A 20,662-nucleotide genomic window follows, 5' to 3' on the forward strand; every position below is an offset into this window, starting at 1 on the left:
TTTTGGTTATGGAAAAGATATCTCACAGCGGTTTAGATGGTATAATGATTCAGTAACACTTTACTTGCTTTTTTGTTGTTGTCACAAATTGAAATTATGCAAACTATTACAATTTTAGCAACCAGAAAATGATGTGATGTCTGCATAGTGGATCTTTTTCTTTTTAATTCACTGCACCTTTTACAAAACCACATTTCAGTTCAGTAACAGACTGACGATTTGTGTGGTTTGTGCCGTCATTCTGTAAAAAATCTGAGTCTCAGCTGAAAATGCATACATTTACAGTCGTTCCATTGAATACGTGGATTCTGAGGGGGAAAATGCTTCCGTCCAACTCTTCCTAATTGGAGTAGGAGAACCACCTGCGTACTAAACAACCTCAGGGAAGAATTTGGTTCTAACGTTCTAAATGTCGTACTGTATGTTTTTTTAAATTGTATTTTAATTGAACTGCTGTTACTATGACAACGGAGCGGTTTACAGCAGTGGTATAATCTTTAATATTATGTCTGCGTGATTGTGCATCTTATCCCTCTCCCTCGGGCTACTGGGCTTGGCTGATGAAACACACACACTTTATTCCGGGACATTCCACAAAGGCTTGTTTAAGCCGCTGGCTCTTCAATGAGCTGATGGATTTTTCCTCTGCCTGCCAGTGACCTCACTCACCCCAGGCTGGGCGTGGCACCATTGTTAGGGCGTGTCACGACAAAAACCCCACAGCGGGGAGGGCAGTTCCCGCTCTTCTCTTCTCCAAAATGACTAGATTGGTCGGTCAACATCTCTCCCTCTCAGCCCCTCCTGTCCTCTTTCTCTCTCTTACTTTCTCCCTCCGTCTCGCCCCCTCTCTTTCCCAATCCCAAACTGACCCCTAGGACATAGCCCCCAGCACTTACACACTTGATGTGCATCTGAGAGCTAAAAGTCCACCTATCCTTGGACTCATTACCATCTCCAAAATAACAAAAACACCAAGGCAACTCTGGAGTACTCTCTCAGTAACTGCCCAGTGAAAATCTCACTTTTAAAAGGATGATGCGCTGGCCAATCAGCGATCTACTTGCCTGCAATATTTTTAATGACGGTATACACCCACACCATTCTGTTGTTGAGTTAAGCCCACACCATTCTGTTGTTGAGGTGAGCCCACACCATTCTGTTGTTGAGGTAAGCCCACACCATTCTGTTGTTGAGGTGAGCCCACACCATTCTGTTGTTGAGGTAAGCCCACACCATTCTGTTGTTGAGTTAAGCCCACACCATTCTGTTGTTGAGGTAAGCCCACACCATTCTGTTGTTGAGGTAAGCCCACACCATTCTGTTGTTGAGTTAAGCCCACACCATTCTGTTGTTGAGGTGAGCCCACACCATTCTGTTGTTGAGGTAAGCCCACACCATTCTGTTGTTGAGGTAAGCCCACACCATTCTGTTGTTGAGGTAAGCCCACACCATTCTGTTGTTGAGGTAAGCCCACACCATTCTGTTATTGAGTTAAGCCCACACCATTCTGTTGTTGAGGTAAGCCCACACCATTATGTTGTTGAGGTAAGCCCACACCATTCTGTTGTTGAGGTAAGCCCACACCATTCTGTTGTTGAGGTAAGCCCACACCATTCTGTTGTTGAGGTAAGCCCACACCATTCTGTTGTTGAGGTAAGCTCACACCATTATGTTGTTGAGGTAAGCCCACACCATTCTGTTGTTGAGGTAAGCCCACACCATTCTGTTGTTGAGGTAAGCCCACACCATTCTGTTGTTGAGGTAAGCCCACACCATTCGGTTGTTCAGGTAAGCCCACACCATTCCAACACAGAAAAGCTTATTTTTGTCATAGCTAATTAAACATTTTGGGAAGGAAAACTATTTCAATCATATTGTACACTGGATGTACAGAACATTAAGAACAACTTCCTAATATTGAGTTTTACCCCCCCCCTCCTCCCTTTGCCCTCAAAACCACCTCAATTAGTCAGGGCATGGGCTCTACAAGGTGTCGAAAGCGTCCCACAGGGATGCTGGCCCATGTTGACTCCAATGCTTTCCACAGTTCTGTGAAGATGGATGGATGTCCTTTGGGTGGTGCTGTTGAGCATGAAAAACCCAGCAGCATTGCAGTTCTTGACACAAACCGATGCGCCTGGTACCCACTACCACACCCCGTTCAAAGGCACTTAAATCTTTTGTCTTGCCCATGGTACACATACACAAAACATGTCTCAATTGCCTCAAGGTTTAAAATCCTTATTTAATCTGTCTCCTCCCCTTCATCTACACTGATTGAAGTGACTTTATCAAGTGATATCAATAAGGGATCATAGCTTTCACCTGGAATCACCTGGTCAGTCTATGTCATGGAAAGAGCAGGTGTTCTTAATGTTTTGTACACTTAGTGTAAGTAATTCATAGACATCTGGAAACTCTGGGCAGTTACTTTAAAAGTATTATATATGATCCCTGTAGATCTACATGAGGCACCTAGGGGACTAAGAGTGAATGAGATCTGTCTCACCTGGCAGGAGTCTCCTCTGTAGAGAGGGGAACAGGCACACTCCTCCACGGTGCTAGCAGGGCCCCCGGCCCCTGTGTCTGTGGCCTCCTCCAGGCCCACCTCCCCCAGGCTGAGTCTCTGGCTCTGGGTGAAGTAGAGGGCCCGCACCCTCAGACCAACCAGCCCTGCCAGGACTTCCATTAGATCCTCTCTGGACACAGGACGGTTGGTGCCGGAGTGACGCCAATTCCCCTAAACAGAACAGACAGGGGTTAGTGAGGGATTGGAAATGTTGAGGTCTGATCAAATGTTATTATATGCGTTCACAACAGATGGAATAAGGACTCGGTTGTACCTCTACTAGCTGGACTCTGCTCTGGTGGAGTCTGTCAGGATGAGGGGTATGTGGGGACATGTGGACCAGGGTCATCTCCTGGCCCTGAGAAATTCGCAGACAAATAACACTAGGTTACTCAAAACAGGAAGTCATCATGACTTATATATATATATATATATATATATATGACTTATACACCAATTAGAGAGATGTCATAATTAGCCGTGAGTGATGATACAATGTGTCATAATGTACGTACACTGAGCAGGACATCAGGTCTGCGGTCCATCAGCGACATCCCCTCACTGGGAATCCCAAAGGACTTAGCCTGGTAGGTGAGGTAGCCCCCATAGGACGACACCTGAGACAGGAGCGGAATACTATCAGCAGGGTTGGGTAGGATACTTTCTAAATGTAATGCGTTACAGTTACTAGTTACCTGTCCAAAATTGTAATCAGCAACGTCAATTTTTGATTACCCTAACCCAGTGACCTAATCTGATTACTTTTGGATTACTTTCCCCTTAAGAGACATTAGAAGAAGACAAAAAGGATCCATCAAACGCATTTGGTGTGTCATCAAAGTGGTCTCTGACTTGTGGTCAGACTAGCTCAGGTGGAACAATGCTGAATTGAATGTCAGTGAGAAAACAGAAAGGTGTCATAATTTATTTTTTCCAAACATAATTTCTGAATTTAAAGGTAATTCAAGAACTAATCATCTAGTTTTTCAAAAATATCTTTAATCTGATTACAATATTTTTGATGGTAACAGAACTGATTACATGTAATCAGTTATTCCCCAACCCTGAATATCAGTCATAGTCAATGGGACTAGTACTGGACCCAGTGTTGAACTGTTAAAGCACTGGTATTTAGGCTCAATGGCAGCTGCTTGAAGCCCTGCCTTCTGTTCTTGTCACTGAATCCACAGCTAAATAACAACTGATCAAATGTTAAAAATGCTCAAGTCTCATATAAAAAGAACTTCCAAATATTACGGAAACATGTCCTCTTTTTTTAAACTAAGCTATTCTATTCCAACAGTACATGTCCTCCTCTCAAGTTCCACTCTCTACTCACCCGGTCTACCAGGTAGGATGGTGGCGCCACCCAGTGGAGGAGCTGGGTAGTGCCAGGCAACTCCTGTACGTCTGCTACCACAGTGTTACTGGACGGGTTGAGGACTGATGCCACCTCCTCCTGGTCAGCCCTCTCCAGACGCCAGCCACGCATGTCCATAAACTAGTGGAGGCGAAGGGAAAGAGGATTGTACTATATACTATCGGCCTATGGTTTGGTAAAATGCCATTATGTACATAGGAATATAGTAGCATGCTGTGTGCAATGGAGTTATGTTCTGCAGGTGTGGCAAAGCTGTGGGTATATCCACTCCATGGAATGTGGGTTGTTTCAACACGGATCCTTTAGCTAGATAAGGGTTTGATCATGTGTCTGAACAGGTACAGTGTAATTACAACTTATTACACATTTCTGTGGCACGGAAAGTATGTATCAATGAAAATGCCTATAAAATTTCAGAAACACACACACATACACAAGCATATACGCATGCACACGCACACACCTTCCCCCTGCGTTTGCCAGAGCTCTGGCACTGGTCGGTGGCTCCAAAGCAGAAGCAGCTGACGCAGCCTCTGGGGTGGGAGGGGTCAAAGTGGAAGGACCCGTCTCTACAGGCATCACAGCGGGCACCCTGCACGTTCCTCTACAACAACAGGACATACGGCTGCTTACTGTTACCTCCAGATTTCACAGGTCACAACCTTTTCCTGGTCACTGACCCTGCTAATAACCAATCACATTGTTTCCCAGTAGAGAAGCCCTCAGAGATGTTAGTTTATTTTTTTTACAGATGAGACTATTTGAGGCTAAATTAGATGATCGACCCTGAGAAAGTCTGGTCGACATGTTAAAGACGTAGATTTAACACACTATTTGCGAATGTACACTTCATTTAGACAATCCTAATATTACGAATGATTGTTTAAAAGCACACAGCATTATAAGTCACCTTGCAGAGGCACTGTCCTGTGTCTGGGTGACATATATCAGGTGTGACCCCTCCCTGGTTACAGCTACATGGGACACAGTCTGGGAACCTGTAGAACCCTGCAGCACACCGGTCACACTGCCGCCCACCGATCCTGGGCTTACACCTTCACACACACAGAACAAATACACATACAATTAACATGATTGTACTTGGAAATCTCATCCACAGCATGTTCAAATATTCAGCTACTGGCCATGTCTTATAAGAGGAAAGGTGCTAAAAAATGACAGAGAATCTCATTCAGCACTCCACAACCTTTACCGTGTGTGGTGTTTCCTATATGAAATACTATAGTGTTTACCAGGGATCATCAACTAGATTCCTCCAAGGGATGATTTCTTTCTTGAGCGGGTTGTTCTGGGGGCCGGAGCATATTTACAAATAGACTGCAAATTGACCGCAAGAAGCCCAAACAGATGTAATATTTCACAAAAACATAATCATTTCAAATCTTGCTTATATTTGTATACGATGACTTGTCTCCCGATTATGAGTGGGAATACTTGGGAACAGATTTTTAAAATCAGCTGAATTCCTGGTGGAAAAAAAATACGTTTTTTTTTTTTTACTCAGAAAACGTGGGTAACCCTGGTGTACACTATGGTAAGAAATACAACAGTATTCACTGTAGTGTATTTGCAGACTTTACTGCAGTATACTGTAGTATTTACAGTTTACTATAGTATAAATACTGTAGTAAAATAACAGTAGTATATTTAAGTGATAATGTTTCATTAAAAACATTCTTTTTTTATTAATTCCACAAGATATAGCCCCAACACAAATCTAGGGTTGCCACCCAATCCGGCTGGTTGTTCATTCTATTGGTTTGGTTGCCAGAGTCGCGACCCAGTCATTCCTTCTAAATGTTCCATTGCCATACTGACGGGCAACGTTCTTATCCCTTGCTTGCTAGCTAGCCAACTACGGCTAACTTACAGTCACGTCAAATAGTGGAGCCAGAATAACAGCAAAGTAGCTGCATTTTTGCATTTGTTTAATCTGTTTTGTAGTGACATTTATTTCGCCTGGCATAGAAAAGGCGCTCACTCGTCAGGACACTGTTGTTCAGAGGAGCTAGCCAACAACACAGCTACAGTAACACAATCACTTCAAATTGAAGCTGGAAAGACCGCAAATTAGCTGCGTTTCACTTGACCTTTTTTTGTACATGATGCTGATTCATGATTTAGACTGGCTGAGAAACGCTGCCTGTCTCGTCCCGCCTCCCGCCTCGTTCATTACTTTGGGACAGCAGGAGATCGAATTTGAATATTGAAACAATGTTTAAATTGTCGGATAGACAGACAGCAAGGTTTATACAAATCTCCACTGCTGAAAACTAAATGTTAGTCTAAAAGAAATGTGAGATAATGTCTAGATGTTTTTTATAGTGGAGATGAAGTTTATAACTTCTCTGACTCTGCTGATGAGACAGTGGATTCTACAGTCAGATGGAACAGAGTAAATAAGCATTTTAATGTCATAGATTTAGCCGGTGGTAACTTGTGGAATAAACACCGGCTGGAATGCGGTTTTAACCAATCAGCATTCAGGATTAGTCCCACCCGTTGTATAAACTGTATTATAAACTGGGTGGATCGAGCCCTGAATGCTGATTGGCATACCACGGGTATGAGAAAACATTTATTTTTACTGCTCTAATTACGTTGGTAACCAGTTTACAATAGCAATAAGGCACCTTGGGGGTTTGTGGTATATGGCCAACATACCACAGGTAAGGGCTCTGTCCAGGCACGAGTGTAAGAACAGCCCTTACCTGTGGTATATTGGCCATATACCACACCGCCTCGGGCCTCATTGCTTAAGTATTTACTGTGGTGTGTTTGTGGACTGTCGTATTTACTGTAGTGCTCATTTTCTTATTATCTTTGACATAGAAGCGGAGAGCTTTCTCCTTTAGGAAAACTACAGCAAATGTTCTTTCACCTGTAGGTAGGTGGGACTGGGTTCTGAACAGACAGTTCAGAACTTCTGCTCTTTTCTATAACCATAGGGAACACAATATATGGTCTATACTTGTTTCTCACTTACGGGTGGAGGAGGGGAATGGACAGGATATATGCTAATTAAATATTGCAGTATTTACTATAGTATTCCACAGTATACTATACCATTCTATACTAAGTACTACACATGATCGAGGGATACTACAGTGTGTAGTATATAGTATTATACAGTATATTACAGTTTACTACACAATTATATAGTAAGTACTGTAGTATTCTATAGTAAACTGTAGTATTTTTTATGTGGATTTAGTCTCTACACAGAGCTCTACTCACGTGCACTGTCCCGTCTCACGGTCACAGTCTCTCCCTGTGTTGGACCTGACTCCATTGGGGGAGCAGTCACAGCCCTCACAGCCCACTAGAGGGTGGTAGCTGAACGTCTGGCTCTCACACACATCACAGACTGGCTTCACTGTCTGGGGCGGGCAGATACACTGACCTGTCACCTCGTGGCACAGCCGCTGGCCACACTCACATGCTGGGGGGGGACATAGACAGGTTAGGGTAAGAAACTATGTGTGAGTCATTTTAGTATCTGAAATCTACTTACGTCTACAGTAGGGGAAGCCATAGTATCCTGTGGCACATCGTGTACACTGCCGACCGATCACATGGGGCCTACAGGGACACTGGCCCCCTACAGGGTTACAGGTGAGCACCGTGGCCCCTGATTTGTCACAGTAGCAGGGCAGGGCCCCGTCACTATAGGCTGCTACCAGGGAGCGGGCTGAGTCTCTGCAGAACTGGGAGGACGTTCTGGGGCTGTTGGAACAGGAAGAAAACATTCGGGGTTAGGGGTCAATAAAATAAAGTAGTTATGAAATTGTCTGAGTATTGATCATGTTTACACATTAAAAACAACTACTCCCTTAAAAAAATCCACCCCCCCGTTAATTTCACCACACAAAGTCGAAATTTAAGTTTCAAATAAACATGATATGATCCTGCAATTACAATCATACTGAATGACCTAATCTTCATATCACTCAGCAAAGCTGTTGACTTCATTCCACAGGGCACATGGTTGTGCTTGGTCAAAGTCTTGAGAAACCCACTGGCACACGATCACTGAACTGAATACTCACTCTATAGAAAAGCTTGGTCCTCCACACTGCCTGGTGAAATCAGAGGACTTATCAAACGGCTTCTCTTTCAGGAGATCAGGGGTGTAGCTATCGTCAGGAACCACCAAGATGTAATCCTGAAGAAGCGGTACAAAACCAAACGACAATGTTGTCGGCTTATCTCTCTCAGAAACGCCCACTTTGAGACTTACTGTAGCGTAAGAAACGGTTTTACCTGACAGACTTAACAATGATAACATTTATAAAAACACACAAACCACAGGGTATTTCAGCGATACTGAACTGTTTTGTGGTTGGTCTTATCTGCAGTGGGAGACTACGTGGGGTACAGGGTTGAGGTCAATTCCATTTCAATTCCAAATACGAATTATTTTCAATGCTTTTAAATTAGGAGCATCTGGAATTGGAATTTGGTTTACATTCTGAATAGACTGACATTTAAATGGGATTGACCTCAACCCAGGTGGGGTATGTTAATTATGATATCATAATTATGCTATAATAAACAGCCGACAGCAAATACAAACTTAGCTGTAAGCATTATTGGCTTACTGGATTTGAGAGCTTAGCTCTAATTGGGCGGAGTGGGGGTTACCAGGTAGAATACAGACCGCCGGTTGTTTAGTAGTTGTTTGGGACATGATCAAACACGGAGGCCAAAGAGCAGTCCCGTGCAAACCTGGTAAAAGTCTAGTACAGCATATCCTAGACTCCTAAATCCTCCTGAATTACACTACAGGCATAACCACATAGGACGAGAGTGAAGGTTTTCCTGAGGAAGGTGTTATGTGTTCTCCTCCTTACATTATGGGCAATAATGATCAACTGTAAGTAGGCTAATTGATAGAGTAATAGTGGCTGACATGAAAAAACCGACCAGAGTGAGGGTCTTCCCGGTTGGAACCTTGAGAGAGATGTCCATGTCTTGCTGGGGAAGGTCCAGAGCGATGCGCCTCTCAGCGATGACCACCTCCCTGCAGCAGGAGACCCCCGGGCAGAAAGAGGCATTCACAGAGCCTGAGGTAGAGAGAGGAAGGTGGGGGTGCAGCAGGGTGTAAGGAGGCGTAGTCGTAGAGGAAGAAGGGGGATTGGGAGAAGGACCAGCGTTTGGAAAGATAGAGGGGCGGAGAGAGAGCAAGTAGTAGAAGGAGGAGAGGAGAAAGCGTGATGAGAGGAGAGGGTGTGTATTAGGTGGGTGGAGCAGTAGTAGGGAGGAGTAAAAAGAGGGAAGCGGGTATAGAGAGGGGAGGAGAGAGGAGGATAGAGGAAGAGCAGGGAGGAGAGAGAGAGGGGAGGTGAGAGGAGGAGAGATAGAGGGGAGGATAGAGGAGGAGAGGGGAAAAGAGAGAGGGGAGGTGAGAGGAGGAGAGGGGAGGGGAGGTGAGAGGAGGAGCAGGGAGGAGAGATAGAGGGGAGGATAGAGGAGGAGAGGGGAGGTGAGAGGAGGAGAGGGGAGGAGAGAGAGGAGAGAAGAGAGAGGGGAGGAGGGAGTGGGGAGGTGAGAGGGGAGAAGAGAGGAGGAGAGAGAAGGGAGGAGAGATGAGGTGAGGTGAGAGGGAAGGAGAGAGGAGGGAGTGGGGAGGAGGGGGAGGTGAGAGAAGGGAGGAGAGAGGAGGAGGTGAGAGAGGGGAAGAGAGGTGAAAGAGGGGAGGAGCGGTGAAAGAGGGGAGGAGAGAGGAGGGGGGGTGAGAGAGGGGAGATGAGAGCGGGGAGGAGAGAGATGAGGGGAGGGAGGAGTGATCCCCTCTTAAAAGGGAATCACCCGAGCTCCAGAGTCCACTAGAACCCCCAAAACACACAACAGGCTCTCCCAGACAATACTACCATAGAATAGGGGACTAGCTGCTACTGTATGTTCATGACAATTGATAATCGCATTCATTCTTTGAGTAGATCCATCCATCCATCCATTTCATTACATCTAGGACGATGTCGGGGTCAGTAAGATCCTGGATCATATACACTCTCTATCCAACCATATCAATCTGGATCAACGGCTTCACACAACTACATTTCGCACTAAACTCACCGGCCCACGTGTGTCCGGCATCCACCCGTACCTCCACAGGGAAGGTGGTGTGTTCAGCTTGACAGTAGTGGACCACAAACACATACCTGCCAGGAACTGGCACCCTGGCACTGAAACGGATCTCTGTCTGGAGGAATAGAGGAACAGAGAAGGAACACAACATGTGGAGAAACGTGTAAACGCCACAGAAATAAGATTACATTCGATTTTGTTGTCCGTTTCCACAGAAATGTGCTTCGTACCACTTAAAAACCTGCTCATTAACTATTTACTGTAACCCTGTAGGGATGTTACTGCCATTAATGTTAGTGAAGCTGTGGGCTTCATATCTCAAGCCCCACATGCTTTCCAGTGCTTGGTCCCACTCCAAGCAGCAGCAGTAGCAGCAGCTTTGTTGGGGCGGCAGGTAGCCTAGTGGTTAGAGCGTTGGACTAGAACCGAAAGGTTGCAAGTACATATCCCCGAGCTGACAAGGTACAAATCTGTTGTTCCGCCCCTGAACAGGCAGTTAACCCACTAGGCCGTCATTGAAAATAAGAATTTGTAAGAATTTGTTCTTAACTGACTTGCCTAGTTAAATAAAGGTAAAATAAATTATACAGGCCCAGCTCCATGCATGTACCTGGGGAGATTTGAGTAGTACCCCTTCACTCTGGGCTCCAGGGAAAGGGAAGCCCCCAGCCCCTGACTGTCGTCTTCGTCTCCACTCTTCACTCTCCCTCTGCTGGGGGACGGCAAGTGGGGAGGAGGGGCGTGCGTCCCGAGCTGCGTCCAGAACCAGCGCTGTGGAGGGCCTGTCGTACTGGCTGGGAACACAGTACTGACTGGAGGGAAGAAGGAAAGGGGGAACACAGGAGGGGAAGGTTGGGGAGTCTGAAACGGCACCCTATTCCCTATATATAGTGCACTACATTTGACCAGGGTCCATTTCAGAAGCAGCTTCTAACGTGTTTGCTAAGCACACTCCCCTAGTGTTATTAGCAGGGGCAGTGACCACATAAAGTTTGTGATCTGGAGTAAACAGCTATCTCTCATCAATGTATAGAAGCCCCTAAATCACACACACACACTTGAGTGGAGCAAACCTCAATCCCCTATGCCCTCAGACTTGATCTTAACCCCATTAACTCTCTCTATCGTTCTCCTTCATCCACTCTCACTGACCAACAAAGACTCATTTCGCGATCTAAAAAAAAAGTCCCTTCGAGTCAAAACCTCACTCTTTCTTTTCTCGGTTTTAAGTCCTTATCAATCCTCTTATCACCAATTCTTGGCAAGCTATGTGTTTTCTCAGGCCTGATGATGATCTTTTCATGCTTTCCCTCCTTATTTTGCTTTGTGGAAACAGCAGAACAACATGAAAGGAAAGGCCTTTTGTAATGTGCCTGAACCATCAGCATCAAACAACAAGTGTCTTTGTCACGCCCTGACCGTAGATTGCTTTGTATGTTTCTATTTTTAGTTTGGTCAGGGTGTGATGTGGGTGGGTATTCTAAGTTTTGTTCCATGTTTGTATTTCTATGTGTTTGGCCTGGTGTGGTTCCCAATCAGAGGCAGCTGTCAATCGTTGTCTCTGATTGAGAACCATACTTAGGCAGCCTGGTTTCGCCCTTGAGCTGTGGGTAGTTGTTTTCTGTTTTGTGTGGATCACCTGACAGAACTGTTTCGTTCTCGTCATTCCTCGTTGTTATTTTGTTTAGTGTTCAGCTTTGATTAAATTTACAACATGAACGCTTACCACGCAGCGCTTTGGTCTACTCCTTCTTCCACCAACGAAAACCGTTACCGTCTTGAACAGGGTTTTCCCCCTCACTTTCACTGTTTATTTTCCCTGAGATATCACCTTGATTATTACCTTAAACAATAGTGGAGTTTACACTGAAAGCGGTGTAAAAATAGCCTGTAGAAACTATCCGTATAATAATGACAACTAGTCATCAGCAGCAACCATGGCAGTGAATTCTGGCATGGTCACTGGCTGTCAGACCAGTGTTCAAATCGGATTTGTTTTCTTTCATATACTTTGAAGGTGTGATTATGCCTGCCCAGAGTACAAATTAGCACTTTTGGGACTATTCCATTGGTTCCATTGCATCAGGAAAGCTCAATCAAGTGCAAATTTAAGTATTTGGAAGGAAACAAGTACTAGTTGAACCCAGGTGTGCTAGGTGGAGAGGAGAAGTTGGCCTGGATATCAGACAGCCTCAGTTAAGTGACCCTGGCCGAGGAATGCATTGAATCACACCTGGAAAACAGATGTGTGGAAGGTAAGTATCCCCACAACAGCATCTACCCCCCCAGAGACACTGCTACTGATTGCACAACAAGCCCTCGACCTGTAAAATACAGGCACGACTATTACTACCATGTTTGCTCATTGCTGTTGATTGCTAGTTGTCAAAAACACCAGCTGGTCTATTTTGAAGAAGCCACTTAAAATCCCCTGGCATTACAACATAGTATTATGAGGTAAGGCGGCTTACCTGTCCTCAGTGAAGCGTCCGTGGACAGAGACGCAGAGCACCTTGGGGTCCAGGTACTCCATGGAGAACTCCTCCGCGGGCACTGCATACACTTTATACTACAGAGGAATACACAGTCAAAATGGCAACAGGAAATACAAGTATTTAATTTGAACATGAACTCACTTTTATACAGTAGGTACCCTTCCATTTACTAGAGAATATGCACACTGCAATATAAGAAAGGATGGCAAAGCAGAAGAGGCTGCATTACGTGAGGATCTTGCTGCTATGCAATGGGATAATAAAAGGGTTCTTTCTCACCAGCAGCATTGAGGCTGTGGAGGTCTGTAGAAGAAGCTCGGCCTTGTGGGTAAACTGGAACACTGCAGCGCGATTGGTTCCGTCAACCGCCACACTGCGACAAAGGAAGCTGCATGGACAAGTATTGGATGAACACCCTCAATGACCAACGGTATTACAGAGCTGGAGAGCTGCGTTAAAACAGGTTTATTACACAAAATGCACACAAATTAGTTGCCAACCCTGCCTCTCGAGTATATAAACACTACTGAAGGACAGGAACGAAACATTGCACTCTCAGTAAACGTACAGTACACACACAAACCTGTAATGGCAGCTGTAGATGTTGGCTCTGGCCTGGATATGACTCTCTGATTGGCCAGCGATGAGGAGGTTGACGTTCTGGACCGTGTCTACCTCGCTAGCATACTCCAGGACCAGGATGTAGGGACCGGGTGGAGACACGCGCAGGCTCAGCTGTAACTGGGCCTACAGGACACACACACAGACATGGGGGAGGGCAAATGCAGTGTCTCAGAGTCTTACTGTCCAACTATAAAATAAAAGACATAAACCATCACAATCAGAGGGACAAAAAGTATGTTTGTGAGCGTATTTTAGTGTGTGTGTGTGTGTGTGTGCGCAGCAGAGCCCCAGACCTACCTGTTTCCCGGTGAGCGAGGCCATCTCGGGGTGGGCTGGAGTTGGCCGGCGGACGAGGGCCTGTCTCCTCCTGCGTCTCCACTGGCTGGAGAACTGACCCTGAGAGCCCAGCACAGAGCTGAACCTGTTCATCGCCATGTGCTTATACAGCAGACAGCTGGAGGGAGGGAGGGAGGGAGGGAGGGAGGGAGGGACAGAACTGCGGTCAGAGTCTGGGGATAACATGCATTTAAACAACACAACCTTGCACAGACTACATGTATGTACAGTCCATACATTGAACATATATATTGTCTGGGGCCAACATGCACCTGACAGAACTGTATGCCTTGGTAAAGAGCATTGGGGGAACACAGGGATTACTTTGTGTCTCTGTCTGCGGTGAATGTGTACGTGCAGGGCTGGGCGATCTTCTCCTGGAGGAAGGGAGCCTCGTAGTAATCACTGGGCAGCAGCACCAAGTAGTCCTGGGATGGCGGTGGAGAGCAGAGAGAGAGGAAAACACATTTATGACCTATTCCTCTACCGCTTTTTTCTCTTCGGTCACTGACAGATGGTATCACAGACTAACAGTCCTGGCCTCACCAGTAGAAGGCCCTCTGCCTGGATGCGTATGATCCATTTCCCAGGGGTCAGTGTGAAGGGCTCAGCGAAGCCGTCCCCAGGGACCGTGAGGTAGGCAGGGGAGGAGCTAGAAGGAAACACCACTTCCTTACTCTGACCTGACCCTGCAGGATATAATCAACCAATCAATGAATTAATCATTCAATCAACCAATCAGGATACAGTTCAATACAGTTAAACAAAGCAACACAAGACCTTACAGTTAACAGCACCAAGGTTGACGTGTATTCATGTAGTCTAAGACAGGGTTTCCCAACCCTCTCCACAGGGACACCTGATTTAACTGACACACCTGATTCAATTAGTAAACTAATCGCCAAGCTGTTGATGAATTGAGGTGTGTCAGTTTAGGGTTAAAACAAAAATGTCTGGGTGGGCCCGAGGTATAACATCAACGGTGTGATTAGGCACCCCATGCCATTTCAAGGTAGTAATGCAGGAATGGGCAACTCCAGTCCTCGGAGGCCTGATTGGGTTCACACCTTGGTCACTGTCCCAGCCAGCGAACTCACCTGACTCCAATAATCAACTAATGCTCATCTTCAGATTAGAACGCGCGAATTAGAGGACTGGAGTTGCTCATCCCTGTAGTAAAGCATTGCCAAACAAAAGATCACGGAAAGACTTGCATGAAACACTTTTACAGCCTATACTGTAAGTGTATCCTTCCATCTGTGTTTTTGAGGGGTGCACGGGAGATAAAACTGTTTCTGCTTGATAGGAGACGAATATGACGATGTGTGAAGCAGGAGTTAGAGAGGCAGCCTTACCTTGGCCACCTCGGACATAGGTAGCCGTTACAGCACCAGTCACACTGTCCTGGCTGCTGGGGTTAGCGTACCGCAGGACAAGTTGGAACAAGGATCGCCTTGCCTCGTCCACATGCACTGTTACTCTCACTTCACTCTGCAGGGACAGGAGTTAGACACAGCTGATGGAGGGGAGGGGGTACAGTTATACTGTTAGTAGACTAGAAGGCCATGCTGGTAGACAAGGTAGAGGGATAGAAGGGGGTTAGAAAGGGAAGACGGAGCAGTAAGCTGAACAACAGAGGAGAGCAGAGCTAGCCTGGTCCCACGACCACAGGAGTAGGCAAGACAGCACAAACAGATCCGGGACCAGGCTATAGCCGAGCAAAGGGGAAACACCCATCACTTACAGTCACAGCAAGTGTGAAAATCAGGCTCGTCCACCACCAAGATCCTGGCTCGAGCTCGCCCCCTATCCCGCCGCCCCTGTGTGGGTCTGCGGGGGGTAGTGGTGACGTAGCGAACCATTATGTGGAAGGGGCCGGGGAAACCCACAGCTAACGATAGGATCACCTCTGGCTGAGGAGAAACAGGGGTGGCACCTTATTCCCTATATAGGGCACTACTTTTGACCAGAGCCTTGTCAAAAGTAGTGCACTATACAGGGAATAGGGTGCCATTTCAGACACACACCAGGGTTAGGACTGACAGGGAGAGTGGCCTGCTACTGTACAGCCGACAATCACTCCAACACACTCAAAATAAATACACTACCACCACAACAATCACCACAAAAAGCCAACACCATCCACCAAGCATATTCATCATAAGAAATGCCTGTAGCAGCATCTAGCACTTCTACAAAGAATGTACACCAGAAATGAGGCTTAGAGAAGAAGGGAAAAAAAGCCACAATTAAATAATCAAGATGTCAAGCAGGTCAGGCAGGAACAGGTTTAAGGTCAACCTATCAGCATCATCATGTGTCTTACCTGCGCTGGGGACATGATGGCGTAACCTCTCCAGCTGAATCCTGGGAACGTCTGGGGGTCGTAGCCGAAGCGTACGGGCCTGGCGTTGGGGGTGATGCCATCCTCCACCTCATACCTCAGGTGGTGCAGGCTGGGGAAGTAGTAGTTAGGTGCTGGCCTGGTACGGTCAGACAGGAGGGGGGAGAAGGGGTGGAGGGAGAGAGAGTAAGAATAAAACACTTGAGCAATGTTTCATACGTTTGGAACATAATCATGGCAGTGGTGATTTAGAATGCATGAAATCTGAGGTTTTAGGATTTTCTGTTTGTGTCTTGCCATTCATCAGCATTTAACAACATTTGCTCCAATTCGTGTGAGAACTTAAGCAACATGTCAAAAACATGTCATTGTGTTTAGTTTCCGTCTGTCCTTACTCAGTGCAGGTGCGGCCCACTACGTTCTTCCGACACTGGCACTGTCCAGACATCTCATCACACCCTCTGCCTATGGCTCCTCCCACATCACACTGGCAGCCTATCGGAGAGAAGCAGCAGGTCAATCAGGTCTTTCTGATTAACACACAACCAGAACTGATCATGAGGTCAAGCCGTGACCCGAGGTTAACTACATATCTATTACTCAAACAATCTTTGGTCAAGAGTGACAATCTTTGTAGAATAAGAAAGGCACACCCTGCACTGTGAAACATTCAGAGGCGGAGTCTCAACACATTAGTTAGATGGATAAGATAAAGGCCGTGTGTTCATAGGAAGCCCGTCTGGTTCATGTTTGGTCAGCTGACTCACCTTGACAGCCAAAATAGTTCCTCTTCTGCAGCAGGTAGTAGCCCTCCTTGCACGTGTCACAGGTATGGCTGCACACGTCGGGCTTGCAGTAACACTGGCCACTTTTCTACAAAAGGAGTCCGTGTTGAAGTTAACGGGGAACTGCCAGTGATAGGTGAATGTTACCAAGTAAATTGGGATTTAGTCATGCAATAAAGGAATATATCCAAGACAAATGGACCTCCTAGTTAAACAGTAAGCAATTGATGGTTAAATGATTTACAATCAGTTAGTACCGTTGTGCTGGACATACTGTGTCAGCATCATAAGGCGGTATGAACAGACAGAGGTAGACAGACACACCTGTTGACACTCTCCTACCCCACTCAGGGTGCCTTTGACGCCACAGCGACACTCTGGGAGAGAGACAGGAAGCATAAAGTGAGAAAGCCTCCAAACTAATGAGTCACACATTATTATTCAGTGATGCAACGACAATACAATAAAACGCAGAATCAGAGACATTCTAGAATACAAGGGCTGTAAAAGGGAAGATGAAAAGTTGGGAGAGAGAGAGAGAGAGAGAGAGATAAAAGAGGGGGGGGGATAAACTCTGATTACAGGATTCCAGAAGCAACACAAATCTTCTGAGCTGCACATATCCACATCAAAGGGACCAGGGGAGCCACTGCTCTCTCTTTCTCTCCCTCTTTCAGAGGACAAGACTCAGTATCCGTTCAGCCACATTAAAACCCGAGGCATTTCTGGAATATTAAAATCTCTTCTTCCCTCCATCCATATGTCTCCTGGCAGCAGGCAGGCGGTGGTGGTGATAACATTCTTGCTGCAGAGTAGAGCTGTAACTCTAGACAGGTATCTAGACAAAGCCTGCGGCTGTTCCTACACTGCACCGGCTGGTTGAGAAGAAAGTCAGCTCTGAATTATGAGGATGACGAAGGCGATTTTAGGGCACATATTTCTTTAAGCAAGGGGTATTCTCATTTTCTTTTCCCCCCTACAACTGACACCTGTATCCCACCTCTACTGGGAGGCTATTGTTGCACTGGCAAAGATGTACTCCTTTTCCAATCAAAAAACATTTACCTCATGGAACCACAAAGTTTTAGTGACACTGCTGTTAACAGAGCACCACATTGAGAGAAGAGAACCACACTTTTCCCTTGGGCGCTCTGTGTTACCATGTTTTCCCAAAACATCCTTAGGAGGGACAGAAAGAAAGAGTTGTTTCTGACATGCTGCCATGTCTCCTGGGCAAAGAGGCAGAGTGGTTTCTGATGTCAGCACTTCCTCAGGTTTAATAACACCGGTTATCTAATACTGCTGAAAACACTGCTGATTGCTGCCTTCTCCACACGCAGGTGTGCAGTGCAACCCAGATTTCTGGAGGGATTGGAGTTTTTCCTTTCTTTTCAGGTTTTAACAGACCGGGACACTCAAAAAGAAACACTATACTGTTACCAAGTACAGTACCAGTCAAGTACAGTACCAAGGTTTGGACACACCTACTCATTCGAGGGTTTTTCTTTATTTTTTACTATTTTCTTACATTGTAGAATAATAGTGATGACATCAAAACTATAAAATAACACATACTGTATGGCATCATGTAGTAACCAAAAAAGTGTTAAACAAATTTAAATATATTTTAGATTCTTCAAAGTAGCCACCCTTTGCCTTGATGACAGCTTTTCAAACTCTTGGAATTGTCTCAACCTGCTTCATGAGGTAGTCACCAGAAACGCATTTCAATTAACAGGTGTGCCTTGTTAAAAGTCAATATGTGGAATTTCTTTCCTTCTTAATGCGTTTGAGCCAATCAGTTATGTTGTGACATGGTAGGGGTGGGTATACAGAAGATCGCCCTATTTGGTAAAAGACCAAGTCCATATTATGGCAAGAACAGCTCAAATAAGCAAAGAGAAACAACAGTCCATCATTACTTTAAAACATGAAGGTCAGTCAATACGGAACATTTCAAGAACTTTGAAAGTTTCTTCAAGTCGCAACTGGCTCTCATGAGGACCGCCACAGAAAAGGAAGACCCAGAGTTACCCCTGCTGCAGAGGAGAAGTTCATTAGAGATACCAGCCTCAGAAATTGCAGCCCAAAAAATGCTTCAGAGTTTAAGTTACAGACACATCTCAACATCAACTGTTCAGAGGAGACTGAATCAGGCATTCATGGTCAAATTGCTGCAAACAAACCACTACTAAAGGACACAAATAAGAAGAAGAGACTTGCTTAGGCCAACAAACACGAGCAATGGACATTAGACTGGTGGAAATCTGTCCTTTGGTCTGATGAGTCCATATTAGAGATTTTTGGTTTCAACCGTCATGTCTGTGTGAGACGCAGAGTTGGTGAACGGATGATCTCTGCATGTGTGGTTCCCATCGTGAAGCATGGAGGAGGTGTGATGGTGCTTTGCTTGTGAGACTGTCAGTGATTTATTTAGAATTCAAGGCACACTTAACCAGCATGACAACCACAGCATTCTGCAGCGATTACTCCATAACATCTGGTTTATGCTTAGTGGGACTATCATTTGTGTTAAAACATGACAATGGCCCCAACACACCTCCAGGCTGTGTAAGGGCTATTTGACATAGAAGGCTAGTGTTGGAGTGCTACATCAGATGACCTGGCCTCCACAATCGTCCTTGAATGAGTAGGTGTGTCCAAACTTTTGACTGGTACTCTATATCAAATTGTCCTTTTCCAACAGACTAATTAGCGATGGATGAAATATTGATTTTACATCAGGATTTCTGTTGTCTGATGCAGCAGATATCAGTAAAGTAATGTTAGCCCATTGTTCTGTACCATACAGTATGTGCTGTATCCAACTCTTCTATTCATGAACGCTAGAAAAACTGGCTACAACACATAGAATGGGACGAGGCTTCAGTCGGTTGGGGTCATATGTAGGTCACCAACCTATACAGCCGCTGGGGTTCTCTGTCGCCAGGTTCCAGTAGAGAGGTTTACACATGTCACACAGTGTTCCCTCCACGTTGGGCAGGCAGCCACAGGAACCCTGTGTCAGGACGACCCACATAGACAGACAGACACAGTAATAAAGAAAAGAGTCAACGCAAATGCTAACATCAGATTAAATGCCAGCAAATGTCAAGTATGCTTTTCCCTCAGAGACAATCTAACAGTCCCTTCTTTTGGCACTGGAGGTGCCTCGGGAACAGTATGTTATGAAGCAGACAGCTTGGAATGATTTAGAGATGGATATTTGACTCAGCATCACATGGAGACACAGTATTGGCTTGGTACTCAGCATTAAGGAGAAGGATTGGTGTAAGGACTAGTGTCCTGTCCAGGCGCTGTACTGGCGTATCAAGCTTCAGAAACCAGAGATAGGCTCCTACCTTACAGGCCGTCCTGGCTGAGACAATGCTATTTACTTACTTACAGCATATTGGAGAACACTGTTTAAAAAGTAGTAGCTTTAATGTGGAACAAAACCCCAAAACAAAAGATTACACTTGACCTAAATCCAATTGTTCCAGTTGTGTAATACATTTCAATAACTATTCACAATGTTAATGACGTTTCCTTTCCAACTCAACATTTCACACAAAGCAAACCCCCAAGGAAGAAAAAGGGTCAAATCAGCTTCTGGAAATCCTGCGTTACTGGAGCATTGATACAGCCAGGCCGTGTTTCGTTATTTTCTTTTAATGGAAGGAAGTCGCTTTTCCTCTTTTGATTACAGTTAATTGTCATTTCCAGCGGGCAGTAAAAAAACAAACACTTCCTTGTAAACATTACCAGATACGGGGTTTAGCAATACTGTTATCAGATGTAGGAATGTGAATAGAGCACAGGAGGCTGCTGAGGGGAGGACAGCGCATAATAATGGCTGGAATGGATTGAATGGAATGGTATCAAACACATGGAGATCATGTCTTTGATGAGTTAGATACCATTCCATTTATTCCATTCCAGCCATTACTGTGAGTCCGTCCTCCCCAATTAAGATGCCACCAACCTTCTGTGGAATAGACACATGTGAACACACCA

At 45.5% G+C, this 20,662-nt stretch overlaps 1 protein-coding gene across 7 annotated transcripts in view; it reads right to left on the reverse strand.

The window, feature by feature from the left end:
- The window catches only part of LOC110508648 (laminin subunit alpha-3), a 109,062-nt gene that overhangs the window by 27,114 nt on the left and 61,286 nt on the right, over positions 1 to 20,662 (reverse strand). For 4 of the 7 annotated variants that reach the window (XM_090225544.1, XM_021589329.3, XM_090225546.1 and 1 more), the window contains 24 exons: positions 19,565 to 19,664; positions 16,970 to 17,022; positions 16,628 to 16,733; positions 16,256 to 16,355; positions 15,843 to 15,999; positions 14,872 to 15,007; positions 14,063 to 14,205; positions 13,841 to 13,944; positions 13,478 to 13,634; positions 13,140 to 13,303; positions 12,836 to 12,944; positions 12,533 to 12,630; positions 10,672 to 10,873; positions 10,050 to 10,176; positions 8,898 to 9,037; positions 8,021 to 8,136; positions 7,486 to 7,697; positions 7,209 to 7,413; positions 4,861 to 5,005; positions 4,414 to 4,554; positions 3,909 to 4,070; positions 3,085 to 3,186; positions 2,844 to 2,927; positions 2,510 to 2,740 (listed from right to left, as the gene is read on the reverse strand). In XM_090225544.1, coding sequence (XP_090081670.1) covers positions 2,510 to 2,740; positions 2,844 to 2,927; positions 3,085 to 3,186; positions 3,909 to 4,070; positions 4,414 to 4,554; positions 4,861 to 5,005; positions 7,209 to 7,413; positions 7,486 to 7,697; positions 8,021 to 8,136; positions 8,898 to 9,037; positions 10,050 to 10,176; positions 10,672 to 10,873; positions 12,533 to 12,630; positions 12,836 to 12,944; positions 13,140 to 13,303; positions 13,478 to 13,634; positions 13,841 to 13,944; positions 14,063 to 14,205; positions 14,872 to 15,007; positions 15,843 to 15,999; positions 16,256 to 16,355; positions 16,628 to 16,733; positions 16,970 to 17,022; positions 19,565 to 19,664 — 3,294 coding nt within the window. Of the gene's footprint in view, positions 1 to 2,509; positions 2,741 to 2,843; positions 2,928 to 3,084; positions 3,187 to 3,908; positions 4,071 to 4,413; positions 4,555 to 4,860; positions 5,006 to 7,208; positions 7,414 to 7,485; positions 7,698 to 8,020; positions 8,137 to 8,897; positions 9,038 to 10,049; positions 10,177 to 10,671; positions 10,874 to 12,532; positions 12,631 to 12,835; positions 12,945 to 13,139; positions 13,304 to 13,477; positions 13,635 to 13,840; positions 13,945 to 14,062; positions 14,206 to 14,871; positions 15,008 to 15,260; positions 15,430 to 15,842; positions 16,000 to 16,255; positions 16,356 to 16,627; positions 16,734 to 16,969; positions 17,023 to 19,564; positions 19,665 to 20,662 lie in introns of all 7 variants that reach the window. The other 3 variants (XM_021589330.3, XM_021589328.3, XM_021589331.3) reach the window with 1 other exon arrangement.

Source organism: Oncorhynchus mykiss, chromosome 28 (genome assembly GCF_057628025.1).
Source record: "Oncorhynchus mykiss isolate SJ-2025 chromosome 28, ASM5762802v1, whole genome shotgun sequence".
NCBI classification, from domain to species: domain Eukaryota; kingdom Metazoa; phylum Chordata; class Actinopteri; order Salmoniformes; family Salmonidae; genus Oncorhynchus; species Oncorhynchus mykiss.